Source organism: Sus scrofa, chromosome 15 (genome assembly GCF_000003025.6).
Source record: "Sus scrofa isolate TJ Tabasco breed Duroc chromosome 15, Sscrofa11.1, whole genome shotgun sequence".
NCBI classification, from domain to species: domain Eukaryota; kingdom Metazoa; phylum Chordata; class Mammalia; order Artiodactyla; family Suidae; genus Sus; species Sus scrofa.
In genome coordinates this window covers 69229286-69248910 of record NC_010457.5, presented here as the reverse complement: position 1 = coordinate 69248910, position 19625 = coordinate 69229286, and the positions used below count along the sequence as shown (strand labels likewise).

The 19625-nt window shown below is 37.2% G+C and overlaps 1 protein-coding gene across 8 annotated transcripts in view; it reads left to right on the top strand.

Annotated features, from left to right (window-relative positions):
* Positions 1 to 19625, top strand: part of KCNH7 (potassium voltage-gated channel subfamily H member 7) — a 501689-nt gene that overhangs the window by 306234 nt on the left and 175830 nt on the right. For 7 of the 8 annotated variants that reach the window (XM_021075770.1, XM_021075768.1, XM_021075767.1 and 4 more), the window contains exon 3: positions 15261 to 15416. In XM_021075770.1, coding sequence (XP_020931429.1) covers positions 15261 to 15416 — 156 coding nt within the window. Of the gene's footprint in view, positions 1 to 4729; positions 4738 to 14207; positions 14211 to 15260; positions 15417 to 19625 lie in introns of those variants that run through there. The other variant, XM_021075771.1, reaches the window with a different exon arrangement.

The window sequence follows — 19625 nt, the reverse complement described above, 5'->3', positions numbered from 1 at the left end:
CAGAAGCTTTATACTTAACCTTTAGGTTACACACTTTCTCATGGACACAGCAAGTACATCCCGCCCCTCAGATAAACATGTTGCTGTGTGCATCGCTCAGACTGTCCCATCCCATTTCTACCTGTGTGGTCTCAGCAAATAGCTGGACCATGGAAATCACTACTCTGTTACCTAGAAAAGGCATGAGGCTAGGTCGTGAATCCTGGTATGGGTAAAATACTAAAGCCACAAGAAGTGTGGTCTCGGTGAATTTTAAATAGAACATCTCTCTATCTTGCTGTGCTGAAGCAAGATAGAGAGATATATTTTTCCAAACTGAATTTGGAAAAATATATCCAGGGCAAGCTGAAAACCATTGCAAAGCAATCCCTCCATAACGTGTCTGCTGCGGGTCCATGCCTCTGGCAGTCTTTGTGATCAGAGAACATCTGTATAGCAACATGCCCCAAAGCCTGGTGTCAAAGCCCGGGAGAGGGTGTTCCCCACTAACACTGCCAGTGAGGAAGAAAAGCCCCGTTTTCACTAGTTCCAGGACATGACATCCTTTCTGCTCCTTCTGCTATTCTGTAACAATAGCCTAGGCATTTAAAAAATAAAATAAAAATGAAAATCACAAGTTACAATGGTCAAACAGGATAGAAATTTTTGTTATAAGAAGGGAGGGTGAAATTACCTAGAGAAATACCTTTAATTTCAATTTTTTCTGCTTCTATCACTTTTGTCTCAGACAGAGCCTAATTTTAATCCCCCTCAAGGTCTGTGCTAACACAGTGAGAGCAAATAATATATAATTCCTTTCAACAGCCACGGGTACACCATGCACAGAGCATACCAGGCATATGCAGGAATATGGCTTTGTACAGCTCTAGTCAGCAATGACATTTGAATGGCGGTGCCTGACCTCAGGTTTCTAATTGTGTTTGACCTTGACAGTGGTGTGTACCTACCACTGTGATCTACAGATTTGCTCATAGGCTGAGTCAATTCAGTTAGTTCAGTGTTAACGAGGTTTCCTGAATAAATGGAAGTTTGGTGGAATGGGCTTCCTTTAGATATATGTAGGATTAGGCCACTCAAGATGGCTCTTCTCTTCCTCTCTGTACACCCCCTGCCCAATGAATGACTGCTTCACCTCTACCCTACTCTGTGACTGACCTTCCTACATACTAGCCCCAGGCCCCAGCTGGTGATTGTTCTGATCAAAGGGGTGGTGGTAAGGGGCGTGCCCCTCCCTGGTTTCCCTGGTAACTAATAAGCCAACCTGACGTCAAAACCGTCAATTTCCCCTCTCGAGAGAGAGAGTTAAGACTGCTTGCTGCTGCCATGTCCTGCCATATCCTACCCGCAGTCAGCCACATGCAGCAGGGTATCACTTCAGGACTTTGCTTCAGACATGTAAGCTCCTTCATCCATTAAACTGTTGGTGTCTCTGTCACTGACTCTGGGCTTTTTCTTCAGTCTTCAGGCTGAGCAAGTACAGGCCTTGTAGGTCTGCAGGGTGTATCCCAGCAATTGGTAGAGCCAGTCAGTAGACCAAGGACACTCCTCTGAGCACAAAGTTTTTGGGCAATGCAAGGCAGGGAATGGAAAGTTGTGAGGGACATCCACTAACATGTAGGGCCCAGGAGTTGCGGGGGTATCCTGAAAGTTGAGGGGTAATCCTAGGGCAGTTGTCCCTGATGCATGGAGGCTGCCAGGAGAGTGGGAGAACAATGGCCCATTTAATTCTGGCTCAGGGCCCTCTCTGGTGGTGGATGCATCTCTCAGCCAAGATAGAGTCTAGCTCAAAGAATTCTGAGAGGCTGGTTGTCTCCTCCCACTATTGACCCTTCCTGAATTCTTCCAGTTAGTTTTACAAGACAATTACAGGCTGGCATCTCCTCCCTTTTTTTGACCCTACCTGAATTCTCCTGGTTAGTTTCCCAGACAGTGCCCTGTTCCTTGCTGGGGCCTCCCATTGTGAGACAACTCATGCAAGCAGTTATCTTGTCTGGCCTAGGCAGGCAGTTGTGGTCATTGGTTCCCTAACAACTTTGTAAAAAGTTAGCAAAAGATTAGTTACTGAGTGAACTGCTGAATGTGATTATGTTTATTGGATTTTTGTCTGGAATATTACTGGTTTTGATCTGTGTTTTGCAGATATAGGGAAGGCCTTCCCCTCAAGTTACTTGGGACTTTAGAGCAATTTGGTAAATTACACTTCTGGATAGAATTGAAACATACTTTTCCCTGTGCCTAATTGCTCCAGAAACTGAAAACTCTTGAGTTCCAAGCAGCCCTATCAGGTAAATGGAAAAGACTGCCTCCTGGTTTGTGCAGAAATCTTGATATTTCAGGGACTTCTGGAAGAGAATCTACTGAGGTTGGAGCCTGATGGCAAGCCTTTGCATGGTTCTCCTGGCCTTAAAATGCCTTTGGGGAATTCAGTCTGAGACTCCTTATGTGGCATTCCACCACAGCCAGTTTGGAGGAACCCATATAATCAATTGACTAGACTTGTTTTGCAAACAAATTAGTCTTGATTTGGCTGTGTTTAGTGGAGATGAGAATAATTTTAGGGAGACAATATTATGTTTCAGTGGATGTTAAATTCTAGTTCTGCGATTTGAGGTCTAGATTTATGAAAAGTTATTGCATTAGCCATATTTTTGCCTTCATGTTCAGAAAGGGAAGAAAATTATCTAATGGATAATTGCCAATACCTGAGAAGGACCCTCATTGGTAAACAGGTGGTTAGGGGCATGCCCCTCCCTGGTTTCCCTGGTATCTAATGAGCCAACCTGACATCAATTACCCCATAACTGGCAATTTCCCCTGATCCACAAGAGTGAAGTTTGCTGCCACATCCTGCCCACCAGTCAGCTGCACACAGTGGGGTGTCACTCCAGGACCTTAGTTCAGACATGTAAGCTCCCCCATCTATTAAACCATTGGTGTCTCTGTCACTGACTCCAGGCTCTTAAACTGGGCAACTACAGGCCTCACAGGCCTTAAGAATGCAGCCCCACAATATATCAAAAGTTTGGTAACATGGACATATGCCTTATAAAAAAAAGTTTGAACCAAATAAATATTTACTTGGGTGTAAAAACCACAAAATATTTAAAACTTGTCGCTAATGTGTCCCAAAGTTCCTGATTACAAATGTAGACCTGATTTGACTGTAAATCATCCTCAGCTTATTCTAATACTCCTACGTTCCAACGCACTAATTCAACCCCAAAAGCTCAAAAATTAAACAGGAACCAAGGCTGGGAAGTGGGTAATCATAATAGTACATCTTAAGAGACAATCTAATTTATGAGTCAGACAAGGTGTAAGAATTTTTCTTCTTTATTTCAATTCCCAAATAATTTCTCAGTGGTTTATCAAGTAGAAAAAGACAGTTGAACTTGCTTTTTTCAGCAGTCATTTATGAGTATGATGAGAATCTAATAGCCGAGCATTAATGTTAACAGGGAATGGATCAGTAGAAAGGAGAGTCAACAAGTAATTATAGGTTCACATATGTTCACATTCTGAAAATTAAGGGGAAAGACTTCCCAAGGAAACAGAGTGAAGGTATTTCCTCACAGATGTCAGTTATCTCATGCAGTATCTCGTGCAGAATAGGAATGGATTATTGACCAAGGGCTTTCGTACTTTAAAACCTGATCTCTGTCAAATAGTATGAACCGGACCTGGTTTGCAAAATGCTGTATCATATTTTATTTAGTGGTAACCTTCTAGCTTATGGGAAAAATCATTGTTGCAATATATGTGATCAGATATGCCAGTGCTATTTAGTTGGGTTTCTAAGAGCTCAGATCAGGGCCAACACCAGGCAAAATACATTGAGTAGGTAACACTGGCCTTTGCTATTCTCTTTCTCTTCCTACTTAAGGCTCTTGACCGCTATAGTTCCTCCCTCTCCAATAAGCACCTAGGCATCCTATGATATTTACTCCCTTCCTCTGAGAAGGATGTCTTTATTTTTTGTTTTTATTTTTTGCTTTTTAGGGCCAAACCTGGGGCATATGGAGGTTCTCAGGCTAGGGGTCGAATTGGAGCTGCGGCCTATGCCACAGCCATAGCAATGCCAGATCCAAGCTGCATCTGCAACCTATACCACAGTTCAGGGCAATGCCAGATCCTTAACCCACTGAGTGGGGCCAGGGATCAAACCTACATCCTCGTGGAAATTAGTTGGGTTCATTAACTGCTGAGCCACAGTGGGAATTCCAGAATGATGACTTTAAAACTCAGAGAAAGCTGACACAATTCAGTGTTTTCCAATGGCATTCTAAGGAGCTGGATGTTATTGAAATAAAGTAGAATTTCAGAGTGAAATTAATTTGGGAAGTGTTGCACTTTAATCAAAGTAAATATATACTTGTTTTTACAGAACTTCTCAAAACTTCTAACACAATAATACACATTGAGTATCTTCTACTGGATCATTCACCGAAGGCCTTTTCCAGTAATATCAATTAACATCTCACTGTTTAGAAAAATGGATGTAGGAGAAAGAGTGAAAGCTGGAAAGGTCTGAGTTCAAAGCCATTAGAACAGTGTCTGGAAGCCAATGGATGTTAACCGTTATTATTACCTTTCATCCTAAAATGTGCTTTCAAATACTGATCATTGAACTCCTAGAGCAAATCCAGAAATAAAAATTATTTCACACGTAACTACTACATATCAAATTCCATATACTATGGAGCTTGTTAAAAGGGGCAGAGTTCTGCTATCACAAAAGTTGCCTAGTACGTAGTATACTTTTTGTTGTTGTTATTGTAGTTGATTTGTTTTTGGCTGCATCTGTGGCATGTGGAAGTTCCTGGGCCAGGAATGGAACCCATTTCACAGTTGCAACCCAAGTCGCGGCAAGTGACAACACCAGCTCCTTAAGCCACTGTGCCACAAGGGAACTCCAGTACATAGTATACTTTTTGCAGACAATAGAACAGTCCACAGGGACAGAAAAAAATATAGGAAAGAAACTGAGAACATTACTACAAAGTTAAGGAAACATATTTTAAGATACTATAAGATAAAAGAATCTCCCCTCTTCTAAGCTCTTATTCTGTTCAAATTGCTGTTTGATGCACTTTCTCCTCTACAGACAAGGGGATTAAGCTGATGAATTTATCTCTGAAGTTCCTTAAGAGTTATATGGCTTGATTTCATCATCAAACCTTTGAGGGAAGTTTAACCGCTATTTCAAGTTGAGAAGCTATTTTTTTTTCACCCCACTTAACAGCAATAACGCTTATTTACTGCTCACTTTCTACACATCAGGCTCCATGCTAAGTACTTTACATATATTGTCTGATATCACCTTCCCAACAACACTGTAAAGTGGGTTACTCTCTCTTCATTTCCTCATTTTATAGATGAGGAATCTAAATCTTGGAGAGATTAAGTAATCTGCCCAAGGTTGCTTAGCAAATAGCAGAGGCCAGTCTGCCCAATTCCAGGGACTACACAGAGCTACATATCCAAGGAATTTACCACTCACTGTTTGCTGGTACTGCCTCAACATTTTCTGGCTTTAGAATTGTTTTAAATAATATTTAAAAATTAAATATAAATAATTCATGCTATTCACATCTCGGACAGTGCTAGTACTACCACACAGAACATGATCATGACAACCAGGTTTGTGTACATTAGGCTAGTTCTTCATTTTTCAAATAAAAGGCGTTTATATATATGCATACATACATATACGTGCATATATATGTGTGTGTGTGTTTGTACGTGTGTGTGTATGAAATCTCTCCTGGATATTTAAAAGAAGTACTTCTAGTCCCATATTACTCCATCAAGTACCTCAACTACTTAAATATGTTCACAATTGTTATGATTTAATTATGATTGTTATGTTAAATCTATGCATGTTGGTGGCTATTGTGATAAAGTTGTTTCTTTAGACCTAATGTATTATCAGAGGTACAGCTCAGTCTTTTTGTTAATAATGCTTCTGTATAAAGTGTTTTTATTGGGTCACATGAGTTCCTCTATGTTTTCACTAGACTCCTCCAGATTTAAGCAGATAACTGGTGAAACAAAAGAATGGGCCAGTACTGGAAGGCTTGCCTCCCACATCAAGTGTGACCCAGTCCACAAGGCCAAACAGTCAGTATGGGCTCAGTGGAACTAACTATTCCATTTATTCTTACTGATATGATATTGTATAAAAGTTATTAAGTAATCTTTCTAAATGTGCCTTCTGTCTCTTCAAATAGCTCCTCTACCTTTTCAAATTACTCCTCTAACACATCACCTAGGACCTAAAACAGCCCATGTTCTCAGTCTGTACATTAAAATACTTCTTCTAAAGATAACTTCATGCTTAAAACAATCATGGCATCCCCAACACGAAAAACTGAATTTCAAGAACATAGAAGGCCATCAGAACATGACCACCTACTGCTCAAGCCTTGTCCATCACTTCTCAGTTCAACCTCTATGCTCTAGTATACTTTTAGTTTATCTAAACCTAGGTACTTAACAACCTAAAATGTTCCATATGTCCATGTCTTTCCAGCGACCAGAACCTATCACTTCCCTTTCTCAATCCATCCAATGCCTTCATATGGTCAGCCCAAGTCGTTGCAATGCCCGCAAGACTTGCTGCCTTGGCCACTCTCTACTCCCAGCCCATTCCCCTACCCAGTTACTTCTCTGACCCTGATTTCTGAGCAGTTTCCCCTCAGCTTAGTCTGTTTTAGCAGACATGCTCCCTGCCCTGCATGCTCCAGCCTCAGGGCATCTTAGTCAGTTCAGGCTGCCATAACAAAGCACTACAGACTGGGTAGCTTAAATAACATAAAATTATTTCCTCACAGTTCTGAAGGCTCAAAGTCCAAGATCAAGATACAAGCAGGATTTGTTTCTGGTAATAACTCTTTTCTTGGTTTATAGTGACTAGCTTCCCATTGTGTCCTCCCATGACCTTACTTCTTTTTGATTTTCCATTTTTTGTGGGTTTTTTTTTAGTGCTTTCCCATTATTATTTATTTTTTTATTTTGTGATTTTAATTTTTCCATTATAGTTGATTTACAGTGTTCTGTCAATATCTACTGTACAGTAAAGTGACCCAGCCATACATGTATATACATATGTTGTTTTTCTCACAGTATCCTCCATGTTCCATTACAAGTGACTAGACATAGTTCTCTGTGCTATACAGCAGGATCTCATTGCTTATCCACTCCAAATGCAATAGTTTACATCTACTAACCTGCATCCCAGTCCATCACACTCCCTCCTCCTCCCCTTTGGCAACTATAAGGCTGTTCTCCAAATCCATAAGTTTCTTTTCTGTGGAAAGGTTTGTTTATGCTGTATATTAGATTCCAGATATAAGTGATATCATATGGTATTTGTCTTTCTCTTTCTGACTTATTTCACTTAGTATGAGAGTCTCTAGTTCCATCTATGTTGCTGCAAGTGGCATTATTTTGTCCTTTTTATGGCTGAGTAGTATTCCATTGTATATATATATATACCACTTCTTCTTAATCCATTCATCTTTTGATGAACATTTAGGTTGTTTCATGTCTTGGCCATTGTGAAGAGTGCTGCAATGAATATGTGGGTGCATATGTGTTTTTCAATGAAAGTTTTGTCCAGATATATGCCCAGGAGTGGGATTGCTGGGTCATATGATAACTCTATATTTAGTTTTCTGGAGCGCCTCCATGCTATTTTCCATGGTGGTTGTACCAACTTACATTCCCACCAACCATGTAGGAGGGTTCCCTTTCTTCTAAACCCTCTCTAGCATTTTGTAATTTGTTGACTTGTTAATGATGGCCATTCTGACAGGTGTGAGGTGGTTTTGATTTTTATTTCTCTACTAATCAGTGATGTTGAGCATTTTTCATGTGCTTGTTTGCCACCTGTATATCTTCTTTGGAGAAATGTCCATTCAGGTCTTTTGCCCATTTTTCCCTTCCTTTTTAAGGCCACACCTGCAGCATATGGAAGTTACCAGGCTAGGGGTCGAATCAGAGCCACAGCTGCTGGCCTACATCACAGCCATAACAACGCAGGATCCACACCACATTTGTGATCTACACCACAGCTCAGGGCAACACCGGATCCTTAACCCACTGAGCAGGGCCAGGGATCAAACTTGTATCCTCATGGATGTTAGTCAGGTTCATTATCACTGAGCCATAATGGGAACTCCCACATGGCCTTTCTTCTGTGTGTGCAGACTCCTGGTATCTTTTCCTCTTCTTATAAGAACATTGGTCCTGTTGGATTAGGCCCCACCATTATGTCCTCATTTAACCTTAATTACATCCGTGTAGGCCCTGTCTCCAAATACAGCCACACTGGGTGTAAGGGCTTCAACTTCTGAATTTTGGAGGGCACAATTCTATCCATAACAGTGCCTTTATTTGTATTGTTTTCTCTTTTCCTAGATATTCTCATGAATCACTTCTCATCTCCCTCAATTCTTTATTCAAATGTGACCTTCTCAGAGAGGGCTTTCTCACTCTACTGAGTTAGAAACTTTTCCCTGCTCCTGCCATTCACTATCCCTTTTATTTTCTTCATGGTAGTCTAGATACTGTACTATCACCATTTAATCTACTATGTATTTTACATATGTATTTCTATCTCCTCCAACTCCACTGGACTTTAAACTACACAATAGCAAAGATTTGAGTCTGTTTTGTTTGTTTCCTGCTTTAGTACTTAGGACAGTCAGTACCTGGCACATAGTGGCTTCTAAAAAGCAGTTAAAGTGAAATTGTTTTGAGTTGTGTATGGGTTTCTTCTCCATAGAACGTCCTTCTTCTCCAAGTTTATTCCTGCTGTGCCTTAAAACTTAGGCCAGCATTTCCTGAACTCTAATGAGAGTAACACTAGGGATACCCAGTTTCTACATCCACCATATTATATTAAAATGTTCCATTCCCATGAACTACCATTTATTGAGTATCTATTATGTGCTAGTCACCATTCTCAAAATGCATCCTCTCATTTACTGCTCAGACTTTTTTTTTTCACTTTTTTTTTTTTCACTTTTTATGGCCATACCTGCAGCATATGGAAGTTCCCATGCTAGGGGTTGAATTGGAGCTACAGCTGCCGGCCTATGCCACAGACACAGCAACGCGGGATGCAAGTCACTTCTGCAACCTACACCACAGCTCATGGCAACACCAGATCTTTAACCTACTGAGGGAGCCAGGGATCAAACCTGCATCCTCTTGGGTACTAGTCAAATTTGTTTCCACTGCGCCATAATGGGAATTTCTACTGCTCAGACTTTAAACACTATTGTCCTAAGTCTCCAGAGAAAATGTCAGAACACAGGGAAGCTAAATAACTTGTCAAACTTAGAATCCAAGGGTCCTTCTAACTCAAAAGTTATCTTATTAAGACTCACCACAGTCAGAAATGCTGCTCTGGCTGGGCTCAAGGGTCTTATCCTGTGGACAGTTTTCCATGAGCTATCCCACCTTAAAGGACAGGTAAAAGGAGTCATTATTAATTCGGCAAATATTTATTGATTTCCCATTATGTGTTGAGCCTATATGCATGGATTGATGATATCTTGGCTTTGGGAAGCTTATAACCTAGTTATAAATATGCTTTAAAATGGAATGTTTTCACTTCTCTTTTATTCTTCAAACCTGGGGATGAATTTTGAGAGTAAATTATGAATGAAGATGAAGTCTCTGTAGTGTTTTCTTATCATAAGTAGAGTAATATAACATCTGTTAAAAAAATAACCAAATGGGGGAGTTCCAGTTGTGGTGCAGCCAAAACGAATCCAACTAGTATCCATGAGGATGCAGGTTCCATCCCTGGTCTCACTCAGTGGGTCAGGGATCCGGCATTGCTGTGAGCTGTGGTGTAGGTCACAGACACAACTTGGATCCCACGTTGCAGTGGCTGTGGTGTAGGCTCCAATTAGACCCCTAGCCTGGGAACATCCACATACCACAAGTGTGGCCCTAAAAAAAAGAAAAAAAGGGTGGGGAGGGGTGAGGGATGGTGGCCTCATAGACTGAGCTTGAGAATGTTCCTTCTTTTGCAATTTTTTTGGAAGATTTTCAGAAAAATAGGTGTTAACTTTCCTCTAAATATTTGATCAGATTTGCCTGTGAAGCCAGCTGGTTCTGGATTTTAGGGGGTTTTTTGGACTTTTTAATTTTTCAACTTTTGTTTTTTGGAGTTTCTTTGATTTTCTAATAGGCTTTTCAATTCAAGATAAACAATGCTGCCTCTTTGATAAGGCTTTTATATCCAGAGGTTGCTGTTTTGTTTTTCTTCTAGGCCAGGTCTATAATTTTTTTTTTTTCTAATCTTCAAAGAGCCCCCCAGTCTACTAGAAAGAAAGGAATTTAAAACTCTGAGGAATTCACTACACCTGTCAGTTCAGAGAAGCATAATCTCCAGTTAGTGCCCGTAAATACAAACAAATAATATAGCTTGTGGTTCCAAGAATGGTAAAAGGTTTAAGGAAATTACAGAGAGAAACTGGAGCATTAACTTGCCCCACTGGAGGCCCTCCAACAAGAGGCAAAAATAATAGCTCACAGTACTGAGGTTTTGCCCCAGGTACTGTCCTAAGAGATTTGCATATGTATGAGTTCTGTTGAATAAAATGAGGCTCAGACTGTGAACAAAATGCAGTTTATGTTTTTCTTTCATTATCCCATTAAACTTTATTCACCAGAGTAATTCACCACTGATTTGGATGGGGTTTGGCAGATCCTCCCTTTATTAGGTCACTCCTAGATAATAAAGTCTTTTATTTTTGTTTTGAAAATGGTCTCAATTGTAAAATTACAATTCCCAGCCTATTTCAGATCCAAAGGCAATGGGAAGCCAGTTTCAACCTCCTACTCTTTTTTCTTTCCCCACAATCTACAAGGTGTGGTTATCTGCTTCTCTTTTGACTTTACCTACTGTCCAACCCTGTCCTACACCATGACCGCAAACACTGCATCAGTCACACTGGCTTCCATGCTCTTCATTGAGCTTACAACCATGCTTCGACCTAAAGGCTTTTATGCTGACAGTTTTCTTTGCCAGATTGAATCGTCATCCACAGAGCAACAGGGCCCACCCCACCTTACATGTCATTCCGTAAGAGAAACATTCTCTAACCACTGTTATTATCTATCACCTTGGTCTGCATTTTTGCCTCATTGTACTTATTTTTACTTGATACATTAAATACTTACAAGTTCATTAAATTATTTCTTCCCCAGTAGGATATAAATTTCGTAAATTCAGAAACCTGATTTTTTTTTTTTTCCACTGCTGTTCCTCTCATTACCATCTGAGAATTCAGGATGGTGCTTGACCCAATATTAGGTGCTCACTATACATTTTCTGATTTTGGGGTAAGGATACCCCATGAGAACAATCCATAGGAAATAAACATCTTTAAAGCAGCTCAAAGGGAGGAGTCTTGGTATTTCATTTCTAAGTGCAGCTAGGAGTGTTTTTTTGTTTTTTTGTCTTTTTGCCATTTCTAGGGCCGCTCCCATGGCATATGGAGGTTCCCAGGCTAGGGGTCGAATCAGAGCTGTAGCTGCTGGCCTACACCAGAGCCACAGCAACACGGGATCTGAGCCGCGTCTGCAACCTACACCACAGCTCACGGCAATGCCGGATCCTTAACCCACTGAGCAAGGGCAGGGATTGAACCCACAACCTCATGGTTCCTAGTCTGATTTGTTAACCACTGAGCCACGACGGGAACTCCCAACTAGGAGTTTATTAATAAATGAGTAATTATTCAGCTTACCCTGAATTTGCTTGCTCAGTGGCTACAGTTAAAAATGAACATTGTAGGCATTTTATTAAAATGAACGTTGTTTCTTCTAATCAGTCTTTCCCACTTTGAGAATGTTTTCAATCAGGAGACAAAACATGGAAATGAACCTGAGTCTAACTGATATTAGTATAATTGCATGTATAATTTTATAATTATTGGGTAATGCTATTGCAAATAAGCTGCTTCTTTAAAAACATTGTTAATTTCATTTGTATACCAGATTCATTTCAATTAGACCTGGACTTTTTATTTCTAGGTTTTTTTTTTTTAGTTCTCTTATTTGCACATTATTAAATGTGTCTATTTTTGTCTTCATTGCTAGATGAGTGTTTGCTGGGTTATGCTTCCATTATGCTTGCTTCCACTGTTGTATTCAAGAAAAATATTTAGGAGTATAATAGTAATGACTTCTTAGGGTAATGCTACTTTACAAAAGTATTTTTTTTACAAGACTTGGAGTTTGTAGCTTTATGCAAGCTAAAATATTTTTTCACTAAAATGTAATTGATTCTTCTTTTATAAATTCCCTGCATCGCCTTTCAATATCTGCTTTCCAGGAGTCTATGCAAAATAGATGGAGGCATTAAATCCAAAAACTAAAAGAGAAAAAAAAGTAAATGTGAATCTTCCGTTGACTTTAGGGAAGAAATATTGCTTTATAGAAACATGAAGGGAACAATGATAGTGGGCAGTAAATCCCAGATTAATTGCACTTACTCAATATGCTATGGAGCCAATGCACGTAGCCAAACTTATAAGGCACTATAATTATGATTTCTTGCACTAGACAATAAATGTACAAGTATTAGTGTTGAAAGACAGGATTTTGTCCCTTATTACTGAAAGCAAAATCACTCTGCTCTATTACAAACCTATTAGATCTCTATCCCTACATCTTTTATTTATTGATTTCTCAAAAATCTGTGCTATATATTTTATTGTACAATCAGCAGTAAACCTCAAATGTTGAAAGATTTGAAACTAAGTAACAAATATGTGAATTTACAATGATACCCTAAATGATCCAGGAAATGTCATTTTAAGTGGTAAAATCAATATATATTTTGGTTCATTAGCAAAATACATAATGGCTGTTTCTAGCATCTCCTCTAGACTCTCTGTTTAACCATTTTGTATCATGATTTCTGCCCCGAAGCAATTCTATTTTTAGTTCTAATGGAACAGTTTTAAATTGCTTATTTTCTGTTTACTAAAGTCATCCTGTTTGTTACCATGGAAACTATGGCAACTGCTCTAGCTATTTTATTAAATGAATTGAAGATGTAACGGAAGACTGTGAATGTGCAACATGTCATTCTTATACTTTCCAATAGCTGCAAAACTAGGGCCATGTCTATAGAAAAAAGCAAAATTAATTATGAATAAAGTCTTCTACACTTCAAATTGGGAGGCTTATTCACACTTAAAATCTGAACCATAACTAGCGTAAAGGTATCCCTAACTTACAAAGACTACATGTTCTAAAAGTGTATTTGTAAATCAGTTCTCTGAAATTGGAACACATTAACCCATAGAAATAATGTCGTAAACAATAATTAGCTCTCCAGGGCCTCCACCCTCAAGAAGCCTTCAACATGCGATGTCTCAATCTATAGCAATATTAACAATAGCCTTTGTTCTCAGCTCTGGCAGCAGGAGCCAAGTTTCAGGGATGAGAAAAAAGGAAAGTTTTCTTTACTTTGTTTTTAATAGAGCATGCATTGAACACCATTTTGGAATATTAACACCCATAGTCCATTGTAGATGTTGGGGCTCCTATTGCCCCCTCCCCATCCTCTCAGGGTCCTCTTGTTAGCAAAGACCCTCCTAAGTCATTCTCCAACAAAGGTCCTCCTGCCCCACCTGGTGTCCTTCAAAAGGAAAGAAGGAGACTAAGTTCAACTCAGAAGCAAAGGAAAGCTTTATTCTTTGATCACAGAATGTAGAGGTATGAGCTCAAATTCTAGAGCATCTGCTCTCTCAGACCACAGGTTAGGCGATTGGTGGGGCTCCTTTATAGCATTCTCATCTCTGAGGGAGGGGCAGAATTCTGGAGGGACAGACACAGGCACAGGGTGGTGTTCACAGCTCCCTGAGATGGCAGAACCCACTGTTGGGGTGATGGACACAGCAGTTCTGTGGCAGGAACTCTAATCCATCAAGTTACATGCAAGACCTCTGCATGCAGCACACTATAAGGAAGTGAAATGAGACTAAATACAAAAGAGGTTAGACCTTTTTTATCTTATCACCTAGATGCCATCTTATTTTTCCTGGGGACCCCTAGTCTTTGCTGTTGACACTCTCACTTTCTGACCTCTCACTCTGAAGTTTCATGCCAGACACATCTTGCTCCCCACCTGATCCTGCCTCTACATTGAACCATCATTCTCCTCAAGATTCAAGATGGTATCAGTGAATTGTTAGAAAGGAAGGGAGGAAGGAAAGGAGAAACAAAAATACTTTCTATTGCCTAAATGATTGAAAAAAAATCTTCCTGGACTTTTTACATTTTAAAAATACAGTATTTTTTAAATCCAAATAAATCCCTAACCTCTGAAATTTCTATCACCACAACTAAAGAAAGTATTCAGAGGGTAAAGGAGTAAGGAAACTTCTCTGAGGGAATACTTGGCTCTAGAAGGCAGGCCTAAGAATTTCAGTAGTCAGCTGCTTTAAAAAGAAATTGACTTCTTCACTGTATTCTCCTAATCCTGGATCTTAGGTTTTCTGTTCAAAAAGAATAGCAATGATTAGTTGTAAACTGAGGCATTCCTTTGTTCATTTCCAGGCTGTTTTAATAAAATATATCTCACTAGCCCTGTAATTGTACCTTTAAAAGAATATCATCTTCTTGGCTGAAGGGATCAAATTAACATAATATAGACAAAAATTTTGTTCTTGTTTTCTAACAGAATACAGACCAAACAAATTCACTGTAATTTAGTCATTGTGAATTTTACACACAAAATAAGAAAGAATCATTAGGACATATTTAAGACAAGAGTCAATAATTTACTATTTTATGTCCAAGAAATGAACGAATAAAAATGAAATAACTTGCTAAAATCAAACTGACACAAAATGAGTTATTTTCATTATTTATACACAGGTATTTCCTGTAGATTCAGAATTAACATATATAAGGAAAGGCTGAGTTAATTCTAGAGAATTAAAGAATGTGTCTTTTTTATTAAAGTGATATAAAACAAATGAGATTTGATATTCTGTTTTTTCGTAATGTAATACTTGAAATTGCCTATAAAGTCTTTCCGGCAAAATCTGTGAATTTTTATGTAAATATATGTGCAATAAAATATGAAATAAAATCAAATTTTAACTGAATTTCAGTGATCATTGAAGAGAGAAAATTCTACAGAGATTTGTTAGAATTTTAATATTACAACATTTCAAAAATAATGGCATTTTTTTACCTAACCCTCATTTTTATCTCCTCAGGGTCCACTTTCATTTGTAACACTCACATAATTCCAGTGAAGAACCAAGAGGGCGTGGCTATGATGTTCATCATTAATTTTGAATATGTGACAGATGAAGAAAATGCTACTTCCCCAGAGAGGGTAAACCCAATATTACCAGTCAAAACTGTAAACCGTAAGTAAAAGACTATATATTCATAATGCTCTTGATATTCTGCTACTGTACTAATTTTAATACAGGCTTCATTGTATTTAGTTCTCAAAATATGTTTTCATTTTAAGTAAAATGATTATGTATATATTGAAAAGCCATAGATGATGTTTCCCATCAGTGCCTTACAGAATTGATCAGCTGCTTTCAAAGCCATGTGATTGGGTTATGTCATAGGTAATTCAACTGGTCCCCTACTGATGGACATTTAGACTGTTTCTGGCATTACTATAAATAATGCCAGAATGAATTGTGCCTGTGTATCTTCATGTGTGCATATGCATATTCTTGGACAAAAGTATCTTCAGGGTATGGTTCTGTAAGTGGTATTCCTGTGTCTAAAAAGTAATGAATCTGTAATCTTTTTAGATACTGCCAAACTCCCCTACTTGTGGTTTGAACCGTTTTACACTAATACCAACAATGTATTAGAACTTTCCTCCAAAGCCTTGCTAACAGCGAATCAGTCTTTCAGATTTTTTTTTTTTTTTGTCATGATAGGTGAGTAGTATCTCAGTTCCTTTTAGTTAGTTTTAATTAACATTTCTCTTATTATGAGTGAGGTTTATGTATTTAAGCACTGTGGACATCTTTTTCCATTGATTGTCAGTTTCTTCTATTTGTTTTTGGCTTTTTGTTTTAAATAGTGGAGAAAGTGACAAATTGCTTCCCCAGCAAATTCTTTTATCTTTTACCTGATTTTTGTTACATGAAGCCTCTTTTTTTTTTTTTTTTTTTTTTTTTTTTTTTTTGTAATGTGGCTAAGTCTATCAACCTTTTCCTTTGTTGATTCTGAGTTTTTGAGTCATAATTAGAAAAGCTTTCATCATTCCAAGGTTGCAAATAAATTCATTTTTTATAGAATTTATTTTTGAGAATTTCTGATCCATTTTAAGTATAGCTTGGTTTACAGTGCAAGAGATAAAGGTTTAATTTATCATTCTATCAATGGTTTTCCAGTGGTTCTGGCATCAATGATTAGAAAGTCTATTTTTTACCAGTAATATGAGATGCCAGTTTTATCACATACTAACTTTCTTATGTGCTTGAGTATATTTTTGACTTTCTAGTCTGTTCTATTGGTCTATATGTCATTTAGAATCACTCTGTTTTAAGTATACAATTAACTTATATGACATGCTCCTTTTAATCCTAATTTTCAGGGTTTGAGGTTACTTTTTGCTGAATATTCCATAGAGGCATTAGAAACAACAGGTCTGGATGAAAAAAAAAAACATACTTTTATTGAATCAGATTAATTTCATAAATTAATTTGATGAAAATTAACATCTTCATGATGTTAAGTCATTCTATACAAGAATATGTATATATATTTACATTTTTAAATCTGATTATTGTGTCTTTGGAGTGTTTTAAATTTTTCCATATTGTTTACTTTGTTACTTGGCATTTAACCTTTTTTGTTGCTGCTATCATAAAAAGGATCTTCTCATTCATCATATATTATGATAATTTTTAAGGCTACTGATTTGTTTCTGAGTATGTTAATTTCGTGGTCTACTATCTTAGTGAGTTTTCTTAGTTTGTAATGGCTTATACATTGTTCTGAGTTTTTCAAGTGTTCTATAATATCAAACAGAGATTACTTTCCTTTCTAATTCTTATACATGTAACAGTTTTCTCTATGCTGGCTATTACCTCCAATGTATTATTGAAAAGAAATTGATGGTGAACATCATGCCTTATTCCTGATATTTGTGTGAGTGCCACCACTGTTTCCTATTAATTCAAATGATGTCATATGGTTGAGTGGAATGTGTTTTTATAATTTTATGCAAGCTTCCATTGACTCGTATTTATTAAGATTAGATGTTGAAATTTTAAATTGCCTTTTCAGCATCCGTAGAAATCAGTGTGCTATTCTGTTTCCCTTTTTTTATGGTAAATTTGATTTATGGAATTACTAACATGGAACCACTCTTACATCCCTGGAAGGAACCACATTTGTACCTGATGTATTTCATCTTGTAATATTGACTTCTCTTCACCTAAAATTAATTTAGGATTTTGCATCAAGATTCATGAGGGAATCTTATCTGTAATTTTTGAGTGCATATATGCAATTTCATTAGGCTTATTAAAATTATAATTACTTCGAAAAATAATGTGGAGTTTCTCCTCTATTTTCTATGCTATATAACCATTTAAATAGTTTGGGGATTATGGACTTTAAAAGTTAAGGATATGGAGTTCCCATCATGACACAGTGGAAATGAATCTGACTAGGAACCATGAGGTTGTGGATTCGATCCCTGGCCTTGCTCACTGAGTTAAACATCTGGCGTTGCCATGAGCTGTGGTGTACGTCACAGATGTACCTCGGATCTGGTGTTGCCCTGGCTGTGGTGTAGGCCGGCAGCTGTAGCTCTGATTGGACCCCTGGCCTGGGATCCCCATGTGCCGCGTGTGCAACCCTAAAAAAAAAAAAAAAAAGTTAAGAATAATTTCCCTCTAAAATCATCTAAACCTGGTATGTATTTGGTATTTGTGGAGTAGCTTTTAGACAATTTCTCTTCCTCCAGAAATTGGACTATTATTCAAGTTACCCAGTTCAACTAGTATCAGTTTTGCAAAATTTTATTTCTTGAGAAATTATTTATTTCATGTAGATTTTGTAAAAAATTTTGGCTACCCCATGGCATATGGCATTCCTTGGCCAGGGATCAGGTCCAAGCCACAGTTGCAACCTGCATCACAGCTATGACAGTGCTGGATCCTTTAACCCACTGTGCTGGGCCAGGGATCAAACCTGTGTCCTGGTGCTGCAGAGATGTTGCTGACCCTGTTGCACCACAGTGGGAACTCCTCTCAGTTCTTTTATTTTTGTTTCCGCCATTTAAATTTTATAATTCATTAATGCTTTTTTCTCTAAAGAGCTAAATTTTATTGGTTAATTCTATTACTTTTGAAACTCACAAAATTTTGCTTTTATTTTTATTCATTCAGTTTTCATCAGCTTACTTTGTTGCCCCTTCTCAATAAACTTGATTAATTTTCATTCTTTCATTTTTTATGTAGATTTTAAGATTACATTATTTTCTCTAAGCATTGTATAAGATGTACCCTGTGAATTCAGATATGTATTGTAGTATTTTTCACTATATTTTTTCCTAGAAAATAATATGCATGGTTTTCTTACTTTATAACTTGAGTTGTTTTATGCAGAGTTTTTCATTTTCCAGTAGGAAAGGTACTTTTTAAGTATTATTATTATTTTAGCAAATTCTTGCTTTATTGTCCTATGCTTGGAAAATGATGTCTGTACTTTACTCTTTGTAATTTACCAAATTTGCCTTGTGGTTTATTATTTGATCAATTTTCATGAATGACCTATATGATCATGTAAAGAAGGTGATATTCAAGAACATTAGGATAGAAGAATTGTTATATATTTTGAAATTTTGACCTTGTTATTATGTTTAAGTCTTCTAATTTTCTATCCTTGAGATATGTCTTGGATTAAAAGAACTTTATAATAAAGTCTTCTATTTTTAGGGTACTTCTATTTTTTCTTATGTTTCTTTTAATTTCTGTTTTATGAATATTGCTGCTGTCTTATTTCATATTCATATTTCATAGATAGTCATATAAATCACTTTATATTATTGCAGTAACAATATAGAGCACTTTTTAGATATATTTTTATTTAATAATTTTCATCTAAATTATACTGTGTCAAATCATGACAAATTTTTTCTTGTTCCATTTTTTTGATATATATTTAAACCACCTTTTTGTCTTCATATGTACTAGTTGAACTTTTTTTATACATTATGGAGTTAAGTTTTCCTGTTTCCTATAAGAAAAAATAATTCTTGCCTTTAATTGGCAAGTATTTACATTTATTGATATAATTAATATCTTTTTTCTTAGTATTAACATATTCTATGTTAAATATACTCTCTAAAATATTTCATTATATTTTTCTTTGCAGTTTTTTTACTGTGTTATTTTGGTTTGTTTTATCTTCTTTTTGCTTTCAGTTTGGTATTTGGGAATGTTTGTGGGTTTTTTTTTCCTAGTAGTTATCTTTAGAATAACTTTTTTATTTTTTATTATAGTCGATTTGCAATATTCTGCCAAATTCTGATGTACAACAAAGTGACCCAGTTGTGTATATATATATATATACACACATTCTTTTTCTCATAT